The sequence below is a fragment of the Ctenopharyngodon idella genome, chromosome 21, assembly GCF_019924925.1.
Source record: "Ctenopharyngodon idella isolate HZGC_01 chromosome 21, HZGC01, whole genome shotgun sequence".
NCBI lineage: Eukaryota > Metazoa > Chordata > Actinopteri > Cypriniformes > Xenocyprididae > Ctenopharyngodon > Ctenopharyngodon idella.
Genome location: NC_067240.1, coordinates 15859743 through 15873103, shown reverse-complemented (window position 1 = coordinate 15873103; position 13361 = coordinate 15859743). Strand labels below are relative to the sequence as shown.

Below are 13361 nucleotides of genomic sequence, written 5' to 3'. Positions count from 1 at the left end.
TTGTGTGCCCAGCGGGTGTGGGTCATCAGCAGGGGGTTGGTCAGCTCTGGAGTGGATGGATGTGGAGACACTTTTACTACCTTATAAAAGGCCAGAGCTGGGACAGCTGTCACCCCTTACAAATGGTCACGGAAATTTCCTCTGAATTTCTGCAGAAAAGTCCTCATGGGAACTTTCCCTGGCACTCCTGCTGTTTCTGAAAGTAGGCTATCTCTGTTGTTTCCATCAAAGCCATTGTCTTAATGAAGACACATGATGTTCCTGGCACCGAGTAGTGTGTTACAGTTAAATTGGGAGACCTTGCCTTTTTTTGGCCTGTTAATTTGTGTCTGCATTCCTTTTTGACATCCCCCAGTAAATATCCAGCAGTGTCAGACAGAAGCGAGTTTGATCAGAATGAAAGTTAACAAGGCAAAGTGTATTAAAAATGGGAAGTAATTAAGGCCTATGAATTGCACAGGATTTGCCTAATAAAACCCAGGTGGATTGTTTTGCCAGCGGACAAAACTAGATTTTGGATTTGGTCTGGAAACTAGGAGGGGGCTGGAGGAAAAACGAGGCAGGAGGGTGAAGGGTGTCAGAGATGCAGGGGCTGTACTGGAGTGGGTGGAGGGGAAAAAGTGGGCCGTCCTAAGCTTCTTTCAATAGCATTGCACCTTTCCTCACATTCATAATACACAGCTGTCACGGCCCGGGTCCTGTCTGTGGTCAAAAACATTCACTAAATGCTGAGGGAGAGACTCCATAGGCACAGAGATAGAAGAACAACACGACTTCTGCCGGACAGATCAAGTGAAGTGAGTTTCAAACCATCTGTATTTGACTCCTGTGCATTTGCAATGTTTAAAGTTGAGCATAGAAGTAAGTAATCTAAGGGAGATTATTCAGGCATGCATGGAGAGAAAGGCATTTTATGATGCATTCATGAGAAAATGCACTTATCATTCCAGCTCATTCTTTTCTTGCAACTTCTACTATGATGAAATGTTTAATAATGTAATGAGTGACAGGAAATTAGTCAGTGGTTTTCCAGATGTGACAGTTTGAATTGAAATGGTTATAGTTGAGGGTTACAGGCAAGGCTAATGGCTTGTTTTTGCACGGATCTGAGTGCATGGAATTGCCTATGTAGTCATATCCTGCAGAGTTCAGACACTGGCCATGTTTCTGCCTCTTAGGCAGGCCAACTCGACTGTTCCAGAACAAACAGTGAAGCAAGTCTCTAGAAATCAATGGAAAGTCAAGTAAAACAAGTGATGTACAAGAGTAATTAAGATGTTAGAATGCATTTAATGTTATAAGATAAAGCAACAAAAGCTAAAAAAAAAAATCGGAGCTAAAGGAAAAGATCATCTTTAATACTGAAACGTGAGTGTAGGCAGAAGTAGTTTGTCAGATGATTTGAGAGTCCTAGAGGAATAATGATGGCTGAATTCAGAGAGATAAGATGAAGTATTTACAGCTATAAAAACAAATAAAGCCTTATAATAAATTCTTTACTGTAGTGTAACAAGTTTAGAGAGGCCAGAACAGGCGAGATACTGTCCTATCAGCAGCATTTTGGGCAATATAAAGTCCCATGTTAAGAGTGCTATAAAAAGTACCAATATGCAGTTGTTTTCTCAATGAGCTATTTCTACCGGATTTAAACCATTTATTAGTTTTGCTGGCATAAATGAATGTGTTCAGGTCTGTGAATAAATATTATTTTTGACTTGATTGAACCCAGTTAATATTACTATTCTTTTTGTGTACAGTAGTCAGGATGAGATGAAGGCATGAAAAGCTATCTCCACATCACTGAATGCGAGGAATGGGAAGTCTGTCATGCAATATCTGATTATATGCACCAACTTGTCTTGATTCCAAAAACTGCCTAGCTAGCAAGATCAAAATCACAAACTCACATTTATAACTTACAGTATCGTATATGCCATGGAGTAATATTTGATCAAGACTTCTAGTCATAATAATGTAACCTAATCTCACTCAGATAAAAAGATCATTTCTATGAATTTTCATGCTGGTTCAGACAAGTTTGTATTGTTGTAGCTGCTGGACAATGTAAACACTTGCAATAAGGTTTATTTGGTTAATATTTGTTAATGCATTAGGTATCATGAACTAACAACGAACAGTACTTTTGCAACATTTATTAATCTAGATTAATGTTAATTTCTACATATGCTAATAAATTTTAATGTTTCACATATAAATGAACAATATTAATGCATTATGAATGCATGAAATGCATTATGCAAGCAGGAATAAAGCATTATATTAATATTAACCTAGATCAGTGTTATTTTAGTATCATAAAGATACTATTATAATTTTTATGTATATACATTTTTTTTTTTTCATTTTCATTTTAAAGTTTTAGTAATTTTGTTGTGTTTTTGTCATTTTTAATGTCTATATAGAGTAGTGTTGGTTATTAATTATTATTTCAGTTTTAGTTATTTTAGTACATCAAGTTCACTGTAAAAAAGAATTGTTGGTTTAACTTAAAGTAAGTTGCCTTAAAATTTTGAGTTCATTGAAATTAAAAATTTGAGTTAATACAATGAAGGCGATTGATTTAATCAACAGAAACTCACAATATTAAGTTATCTGAACTACATTAATTATCTAAGTTGATTTGAAGAAGAAAGAAAAATGTTTTAACAAATCATGAAAATATTTTTTTACAGTGTTAAAATAAATAAATGAAAATGAGCAATGTTACCTTTGCTAGCTGAAATAAAATAAGTTAATAACCCTGACCAAGCTTAATAAATTGCATAAAAAACTGTATTATACTACAATTGTAAATTGTAAAGCTAGTTAACAATCCTAATGGTAACACCAGCACACCAGTCTCCAAACCAAAACATTTGGAGGTGATCAGCAATGCTGGCCTTTTCAACAAGGCACTTTCACTGCTTCCAAATGTGTATGTTTGTACTATTCCTGTTAACATGTTTATTTGCAATTACATTTATTGTTCTTTTTTACAAGGTCTCACCCCCACCTGTCTGTCTACCCCCATCTTGTATTCCCAGAGGAGACGACGGGAACTGAACAGACCTCCTTGCACATCTGTTATCTCTCTTATTGGGTCTCTTTGGAGTGAGAGCGTGCCTTAACGACATCTCTACATTTGTTCATCCATCCAGCTGTGTGTGTGGCAGTGAGAGTGTCCTGTACCCTGTAACTATGAAAACCACATATGTGCTACTTTGTGTGGGTCTGTTTGTTCTTCCTGCTACAATCTGTCAGTCTCCTGCTGAACGTGACTCTTACACAGTAAGTAATCTGACAATTTCTCCATGTTCCTTCCACCATCCTCTTCATGCTTAAACATGTAAATTTCTCTCTGCCTTCCTACATAACTTCCCATATATAGTGTGATATTGTATGCTATCAGACATCAGTTTGCATTAGAAGTCATGTTCCTGTCAATAAGTGTTTGAGTGAGACTGCTAATGATTAAAGATAACACATAAAGTGTGTTTTCTCTGCCAGGAGTGTACAGATGGCTATGAGTGGGACGTGCAGACTCAACTCTGTCGAGGTGGGTGGAAGGTCATGTGCCAGAGAAAGAGAGAGAGAGATGATGAGAAAGTGATGCATTTCTCTTCTAATTATCTTGTTGGTTAAATGTCACATGCAAAATCCGTCTGTCCTACCCCTGCGTCTGGCTGCATCTTTGAATATTAAAATACATACGTCTTTGAATGTTAAAATGTCCTGAGCAGACGTGACACAATAAAAAGAAGCTGTACCAAAGAGTATGGCTGTACTCAGATGTAAAACTGAGCAGGGTGGCCCCGCCCACTTCAAAATCACATTGGTCCAAAACCCTGCTTTATATAAGTGCACAGCTAAATTATGTAATGTTTTTTTTATGTTAATATGCCAGATAAAACCTAACCATGTTAGGATAGACCCTAATAGGGTTGACTCAAAAAAAAATCTATGACAAGATAAAAGAACATTGTCATTTGGTTGGTTCTTATTTCTGCGACTCATGATAACCCCGCCCATTGTGAAATCTGATTGGTCTAAATCCCACTTCACGTCTCATCAAATATCTTCTGATTGGTTAGTTATATTGCATAGACATACAAATCAGAGATTTTCCAAGGGAGAGACTCTGATACAAATGACCAAAATATAGCAGTAAACACGGTTTTATGATTTTATTTGGTAAATTTCATATACACAAAGACAATTCTAAGGTCTTTATGGTTATTTTATGTTTGACTCTCTTAAAGGGATACAGTATTTCATCCGAAAACAAAAATTCTGGCATCATTTACTTTCCCTTATGTCGTTTCTAACCGGTATGACTTTCTCTCTTCTGAGGAACTCAAAATAAAATATTTTTGAAGAATGTTGGTAACCAAATGGTTTTGGTCACCATTGGCTTCCAATAAAAAAAACTTATTTTATGTTCCACGGAAGAAATTAATTTAGGTTTGGAAAAAGTAAATGATGACAGAATTTTCATATTTGGGTGAACTATCCATTTAAGAAACAACATCAACAACAAGTTGTTTCAGTTGCTAAAGAGTTAAAGATAACTGAAAGATACAAATTTGAACTGCTGTAAAGCCTATACATTTGATATTTGTTTCACATGTCTAACATTCAATAAAAATAAATAAATAAATCATAAAAAGGACATTCAAAACACCTGTTGAGACACCTAAATTCTGTTCTCTATTTTATTTAGACATAAACGAGTGTGATACTATTCAGGGGGCATGTCAGGGAGAGATGAAATGCTTTAATCACTATGGTGGTTACCTGTGCCTTCCTCGCTCCGCCTATGTGGTCACCGCACCTGAGCCCTCCAGCCAATCAGAGCCCAGTGTGCCTGTGAGGACAAGCGAGGCCTTTAACCCCTGTCCCGTAGGCTACAGGGCCCAAGGAGATACCTGTGCAGGTGAGTCATTTAGGGGCAGATGTGGGAAATCCTATTCATATGGTTTAATATTGAATATGTGTATCAGTGTGGTGTACTGGAGCTCTTCATCATTCAGAGGATTGCGTGTGTGTGTGTGTATTGGACAGACATTGATGAGTGTGAATTGGACATGCATGACTGTCAGCCCAGCCAGCAGTGCATCAACACCGTGGGTACCTACACCTGTCAGTGCCCTGACGGCTACAGCAAGATTGGTATAGAGTGTGTTGGTAAGAGAAGAAATTATCTGTCTTTAAAATATGGATCTATCTTTACAGAGTGAAACTGAAACAAATTCAAGATTTATATGAAATCTGCAGTCAAGAATCATCATGGCCAATTTAATTTGTATAGGATTAGGCTTCTGTTCTACAGTCTACAGTGTCGTCTCCTCTCTTCTGTTAGATATTGACGAGTGCAGGTACAGGTACTGTCAGCATCGCTGCGTGAACGTGCCGGGATCTTTCTCTTGTGAATGTGAGCCTGGATTCCAGCTGGCAGGAAACAACCGATCCTGTGTTGGTAAGTCCTTAAACTAGATACATATTTCAAAAAACTAAATTTTCTTACTCACATAAACAGATAGTTTACTTAAAAGTAAAACTTCTGTCACTGTTTCAAGCTTGTGTCCTTCATGGAACAAGAAGGGAGATGTCTTCCATACAGTGAAAATTAATGGGCATGGGGCTCCATAAAATGATCAAAAAAGAGATTCATACGATTTGTGCATATGCACTTATATGATAGCTCTGTATGAGGAAAATGCCATGTTTGATGTCAGTGAAGATCTGTTATGCGAGAATCAATCATTAATGTCCAGACCATATATATTTAATGTTAATGAACATGAATGAGATTTAAAGGGGAACCCCTGGTGTTAAAGGAACGCTCCACTTTTTTTGAAAATAGGCTCATTTTCCAACTCCCCTAGAGTTAAACAGTTGAGTTTTACCGTTTTCGAATCCATTCAGCCGATCTCCGGGTCTGGCGGTACCACTTTTAGCATAGCTTAGCATAGTTCATTGAATCTGATTAGACCGTTAGCATCTCGTTAAAAAATGACCAAAGAGTTTAGATATTTTTCCTATTTAAAACTTGACTCTTCTGTAGTTACATTGTGTACTAAGACAGACGGAAAATGAAAAGTTGTGATTTTCTAGGCCGATATGGCTAGGAACTATACTCTCATTCCGGCGTAATGATCAAGGAACTTTGCTGCCATACCATGGGTGCAGCAGACGCAATGATATTACGCAGCGTCTCTCACAAATGTCTCCATGGTTGCAAGGCACGCTCCCTGTGCAAGCAGGGGGGTCACAGGCGCTGCGTAATATCATTGCGCCTGCTGCAGCCATGGTACGCTATAGCTATGCTAAAAGTGGTACCGCCAGACCCGGAGATCGGCTGAATGGATTCGAAAACGATAAAACTCAACTGTTTAACTCTAGGGGAGTTGGAAAATGAGCCTATTTTCAAAAAAAGTGTTCCTTTAAGACTTGTATGGCTCAATATAACATAAATTATGTCTCTTACTGAAATATGTAGTAGAAAACCCATGTTATTTAAAAAATCCATGACATATTTGGACCGATTTGGACAACGGGCGGCACCGTTTTGTTTGCGTTCTATGTCGATGACGTCAAATGGTTGCACTCACTGCTCTACTGACACTGTCATGTTGCTATTTTTAACGCAACACAACTCGGAATATAATATACGATGCAACATTGTGCAGCTTTTGGTTGTAATTTTCAGTCGATGAGCCACAAGAGAAGCGATGTAAGTCTTTACGGCCTTACTAGAGATAAGACGAGAAAAGAATGGGAAGTTGTGAAGAATGTGGACGAATAAAACTTCCTAAAGATCCGCGTTTTTGTTCTCTTCACAAGCCCTGGTGCCTTTGAGGCTTTTAGTAGACCACAGCTGAAAGAGCTTACAGCTGCCAATGGATATAAGTGTATGCTTTAACCAAATGCCTCGCCTGTCATGGAGACTGACGAAGGTAAGCCTGTAACACATCTCGATTGAGACAGACTGCTTCAAAGCTTGCGTGCGCTGTGATGCACGAGATATCTGTGATCGCATAAAATAGTAGCATCTTCTCAACATGTTTAACTGTGTAATGCATTCAGGTGATCAGACGATTTTAACATGTCAATCATACAACAGTAGTTCGAATAGCCACAGAGACTTTGCACGTCTTCGATGTTTTCGTCCTCACTAATTTTGCGTTCTGGCTCAAATTGAAAAGGCTGATCAGGTTTTAAAAGGAACCCCGCGGATATTATGACCTGTATGCTTTACTAGATTACCATTGCACCAAAACATACAGATACAAAGCCTCAGTCATCAGGGCTAAAGTGAAGAGAACAAAGACTCACTTATCTCTAGTAAAGCAGTAAAGACGTACATCGCTTCTCTTGTGGCTCATCGACTGAAAATTACAACCAAAAGCTGCACAATGTGGCATCATTTATTATATTCCGAGTTGTGTTCCATTAAAAATAGCAATATGATGGTGTCAGTAGAGCAGTGAGTGCAACCATTTGACGTCACCGACATAGAACGCAAACAAAATGGCGCCGCCCATTGTCCAAATATGTCATGGATTTTTTAAATAACGTAAATCTTTCATGGGTTTTCTACTACATATTTGACTAAGAGACATCATTTATGATATATTAAGCCATACAAGTCTTAACACCAGGGGTTCCCTTTAAGGTGGAAAAAACGCGTATGCTTCTAACATCTCTGTTGTTTGTTGTCAGATGTAAATGAGTGTGAGATGGGAGCACCTTGTCAGCAAAGGTGTTACAACAGTTATGGCACATTCCTGTGTCGCTGTGATCAGGGCTATGACCTGGGACCTGATGGATACTCATGCAATGGTTAGTGCACATGACATAGAGTGGTGCAGGTATGACATCACTTGGTATGCCAACCGGCAGTTAGCATCACACTGGTTCCCTCGACAAAAAACCCAATAGGATTTTTGGATTATCGCAAAAAACAAGCTCTGTGATCAACAAAGGTTTTTGATACTTACACGTTTTGTCCATCAAGATAATTTTCACAGATGAACATAACTTTTGAATGCATTCGCCTGAAGTAAAAATATAAGGGTATAAAGAAACTACACTAAGCTTCCTAAAAATCTTTCAGTTTTTATCGAAAAACATTTTCCCAGAACGATTGAGTTAGACTAGTTTATAAAAGCACAATTATGAGCAAAATGAGGCTGTAAAAGCAGCGTGAGCTTACCTTTTCGGCATGATGACGGTTAATATCCCTACTGCCTATGTAGTCCCATTTAGCCACTTGTTAGCAACCGCCTTTTTTCAAGGCACATAACAGCTTTAAAAAGCCATGAGTGGGGTAATGCTGATGTATGTTATGTCGTAGAATAAAACGTGTGTTCATCACAGACCTTATTTCAGCCATTTAACCAAAATCCCATTCAAAAAACCCATTGACCTCGGGGCGATGGAACCGGAAGTGCTAAAATGCTAACTCGCTTCCGCGTTTTGGCCTACAAAGTGATGTAATAGTACCTGCACCACTCTATTAGCGCAATATTTTTTGTCCAATTGATGATAGACTGAAAGTGACTGATTTTCTTTCTCTGCTCCCAGATATTGATGAGTGCAGCTATTCCAGTTTCCTTTGCCAGTTTCAGTGTGTGAATGAGCCTGGAGCTTTTTCCTGTGTTTGTCCGGATGGTTACGAGCTACTTGGATCACGACTCTGTCAGGGTAAGTGTTCCCCATATTTAAAGCGGACATATTATGCTTTTACAAAGTCTTGATTTTGTTTTTTGGGGTCTACTAGAATAAGTTTTCATGCTTGAATGGTCAAAAAACACATTCTTTTCCACATATTTTGCATTGTTGCAGCACCTCTCTTTCCAGTCTGTCAGTAATGCTCTGTTTAGTTCCTGTTTCTTTGAAGAAACAGGAACTAAACAGAGCATCCTTCTGAAAAGTGCAATGTGCTCTGATTGGTCAGCTGGACCAGTGTGTTGTGATTGGTCAACCGCTTTGAGCATATTTGGGAAGTCACGTTCCTTACCATAACGATGAGTTTCAACACAGTACCAATGCAACTCAACCCTTTATTTTGCAAACTCCTTGGATGGAAATTATTTAAATGAGGAATATAGTTACGTGCACATTCGCAGAAGAAAACTCAAGACTACAAACAAAGCGTTTCTGGGAGTTTAGAAACAGTGTTCACTTACATCCCCCTTGGTTTCAGTTTGTCATAATAATTCTGTGTGTAGATGTGAATGAGTGTGAGACAGGCACTCATCTGTGTGGGGAGAGACAGGTCTGTGTGAACATCCATGGTGGGCATCAGTGCGTGGACTACAACCGCTGCCAGGACCCCTACACCCAGGTCTCAGAGAAGTGAGCCATTTTTAAAGACAACCTATAATTGAATCTGAGTCATATTTTGGCACTTTTCGGTGTTTAACACCCTTTTCCATTATTTCTTTTCATTCTGTCCAGTCGTTGTGTATGTCCAGTGGTGAAGTCAGAGTGTCGTGACATGCCTTTCTCCATTGTGCATCGATATATGAGCATCACCTCTGAACGCTCAGTTCCCTCAGACATCTTCCAGATCCAGGCTACCAGCGTCTATCCTGGAGCCAACAACTCCTTCCGCATTCGTTCTGGAGACGAAAATGGAGAATTCTACATACGGGTTAGTCAGAGACGCAATGCCCTTTAGACATCAGTTTCATAACTTAAGTTACATAATGTGTGAGTTAGAGTGGAAAAAAACATCTCTTTTTTGTTCTTTTTATTATATTACATTACCGTTCAAAAATTTGGGGTTGGCAAAATGTTTGAATATTTTTGAAAGAAGTCTCTTTTGCTCACCAAAGCTGCATTTTTTTTTTAAATCAAAAATACCATAAAATCAGTAATATTATGAAATATTACAAATTAAAATAACTGTTTTCTATTTGAATATATTTTAAAATGTAATTTATTCCTGTGATGGCAAAGCTGAATTTTCAGCATCATTACTCCAGTCTTCAGTGTCACATGATCCTTCAGAAATCATTCTAATATGCTGATTTGATGCTCAAGAAACATTTATTATTATTATTAGCAATATTGAAAACAGTTGTGCTGCTTAATATTTTTGTGGAAACCGTGTAGACAATTTTGTGGATTATCAATATTATTATTATTTTGATTCTTTGATGAATAGAAAGCTAATATAATATAATATACCATTCAAAACATTGGAGCCAGTAATATTTTTATTATTATTATTATTATTACTATTATTTTTATAAGATTTTATTATATTATTAATACATGATCATTGTCACATATTTGTTTATATTGATTAGTGACCTAAAATAGTTCTGGGGCCGTATTCACAAAACATTTCATCTTACCACTAAGAGTTCTCCTAAATAGGAGTAAAAGTTCTTAGCTAAGAGTTTTCTCTTAAAACCTATTCACAAAGCTGCTGAGACCAACTTTTACTAAGGAATAGAGAGAAGTCTTAAGCTAAGAGTAAGGGCGACAAGTGACAAATTATGTTTTATGAACAAAGTTTGGGAGGAACACATTCAAATGGTCTTTCTAATCAGCACGAGAAGAGGAATAAATACACAGACGAGAGCCGACTTGCCTATAGTTACATTGACAGTTTTCTGCATCCCTCCGCCACCCCGTCCCTCACTCTTGGCTGGGGATATGGGGAGAACTTTGGGTTTGGGCTAAATTCCAAGCTCGGAGCCCTCGATCCCCTTGGACAGTACACCAAATACGCTTATTATATATTTTATTACTCTATTCAATCATTTGTAAGTGTGAACTCATGAAAACCACTGCCACAGGTAATCGGACAATATTTGTTTATTTGTTAAAGATTTATTTTTGGTGCCTCATCGTAGATTCAGATCTATAAATCAAAATGTATTGCATTTATGAAGAAAAAGTTCAGCACCTAAGGCTCTATCGCTATTGCCTCAATGGTGTACAGTGTCTTTGGGTGGATTAGGATTAGTGATTTAGGAGTCCTCTTGACTACTCCTAGCGTTTCACAGATTTAGGAGCTAGTTTTAGTGCTAAAATGCTTTGTGAAATACTCTTAGAGCAAAAATTTAGGACTCCTAAAATTAGGACTGACACACCCATTATTTTTAAGAGTTTCTCCTAAATCGGCGATTTAGGAGCTACTTTTAGCCTTAAGATGTTTTGTGAATACGGCCCCAGAATCTATTTTGTCTTATTATTTCATCATTTTTCTTTGTTTTAGGCTTTAAAATTTCTAAAACTTTCAGTTTATTTCATAATTTAATTTTTCAATGTGGTCTGACTTTCATTTTTGTCATCTCTCATTCCCAGCAAATCAACAACATCAGTGCCATGTTGGTTTTGGCCCGAGCAGTTACTGGACCGAAGGAGTACGTCCTCGATTTGGAGATGGTGTCTGTCAATCCTCTCATGAACTACCAGACCAGCTCTGTTCTTCGTCTCTCCGTTTATGTTGGACCTCATGCTTTCTGAGGAGAGAGAAATGGAGGGATAAACATAGGAAAAACACTGAACGACAGAAGAATTTTTAATTCAGTTTATTTCTACTTTCATGTGTTAAAAATTGGGAACACAATTCCAGAACTCACCAGTCTTTTTTTGTGGCTGACTTTGGCCTGTGACTGCGGGCCTATTCTGGGAAGTGCTAAAGTATCTGAACATTCATTCCTCTCACTTTGTCACCGTGGACTCATTCTCACACATACATGCAGCATACAAGCACACACACATATCAGCTCCAGATATTTCAAAAAGATACATTGAGATATAATTTCTTACTAGTACTAGTTTTGCTAACAAAGTCCCACAATAGATATTTACAGTATAATTATATCTATCCTACATATAACACACATTACAAAGAACCTTTGTAATTACACTGATCGAGTGTAATACTGTATAAAAAACACAAACTAAAGGCAATCAGGTCTCTCTGGGCCTTGAATGAAACATGAGGAGAACACATTTCTATGTAAATAATTTGTGAAACCTTTCTTAAGTATATTGTTGCAGTTTTTCTAATGCTTATTGAATTCACTTCTCCTGCTTGTGTTTCCTCAATTAGACTCCTTGATACAAAAATCATTTTTCTTTGCAATATTACATTGTTAAAGTAAAAAGTAAACACATTAAATATCTTTGTTTTTTGTGATCTTTTTCTTTCTTGTCTGTAGACTGAAAATATCCCATTTTGTGTACATACTAATAATTCGGTTAAGTTTCTCTTGATTGTGAGTGCTGAAGGTAAGTAAATGAAATGTATTACTCAGGTGTCTCCACATGGTGACAGTGTAACACTGGTGAACACATGGTGAATTTGACCTTTTTGCTATTAGCTGAAAGAACCATTATTACAGTCACGTTTTAAGGGTCAAAGTTCACAAACCTGTAGCCTAAAATAAATCTCACATTTATAGGTTATTTTAAGTCTACTGTACTTTAAAACTACTGCACCTAATATCAATATATATTTTTTCATTTTAAAATTCCTCTATTTACAAGATTTAAAGTTGTTCACACTTTGAAGTTGTTCTGTAGTTTTGGTACAAATTTTCTGTACATAATAGACAAAACGTAAGGCAGAACAGCTGAATAGGTTAATGGATAAAAAGTAACAGAATGGCTCAAATTAGTTGTGTTTTTGCAGGCCACTCATTAACATAATTTCATCAATGGACTGGTCATCTCACACTTGTTTTGGAACAATGGCGAAACGAGTAGGAAGATCTATTTGAGTCAGCGTCTGATTTATTACTGCTATGTGTGTGAAAGGATCTGTGTGTTAATTATAACGGCATGTAGTGTATTGTCAAATGATAAGTGTGAATTTAGCCTAGTGTAACTCCAGCAGGGAAATGATGAGCTCATTGATGGTCAGTTTTGGCACAGAGGGCTTGTGGGTAGTGCAGCAGATGGATGTAGGTGTGATAGGAGTAGCTGAGTACACTGACAATCACATGAGATGATGCTGTAATATTATATATTCTCCATTTTTTTTAATCAAATTGTCTCTTTGAAGGTACCCCAAGCCTTTGGATCAGCAACAGGAGGATATTAACCTAGTACAAGCCCTTTTAATCTGTGATTGCTTTCAACTGAATTAATATATGTTACATCTGCTTAAAAGTAAACAAACGTTCATATGCGTGTCTATAAATAACTGAATTTTGTCTAAAAATATACAAGGTTAGTTATTTTCACACGCAGAGGAAAATGGGCCCCCATTTTGGAGCTATTTTTGTGGCTTACAAGGGTAATGTTACACTGGGTTATAAGGAGAGTAATTTTCCTGTCCACCCCCTCAAACACACGTCACAATCAGGCCATTAAAACATATTGTTCTCTGA

The 13361-nt window shown here is 37.5% G+C and overlaps 1 protein-coding gene across 2 annotated transcripts; it reads left to right on the top strand.

The window, feature by feature from the left end:
- The first annotated feature begins 62 nt into the window (after nt 1-62).
- LOC127503909 (EGF-containing fibulin-like extracellular matrix protein 2) lies at nt 63-12152 on the top strand. Of its 2 annotated transcripts, none has more exons than XM_051878120.1 (11): nt 63-797; nt 3045-3288; nt 3508-3556; nt 4721-4933; nt 5062-5184; nt 5360-5476; nt 7723-7842; nt 8587-8706; nt 9234-9360; nt 9463-9658; nt 11326-12152. In XM_051878120.1, the coding sequence occupies exons 2-11, from the start codon at nt 3199-3201 to the stop codon at nt 11485-11487; spliced, it is 1317 nt and encodes a 438-aa protein (XP_051734080.1). In that variant the 5' UTR covers nt 63-797; nt 3045-3198; the 3' UTR covers nt 11488-12152. The 2 variants fall into 2 exon arrangements, with proteins under 2 accessions (XP_051734080.1, XP_051734081.1); XM_051878121.1 differs by having other exon boundaries at nt 3001-3288.
- The last annotated feature ends 1209 nt before the right edge of the window (nt 12153-13361 follow it).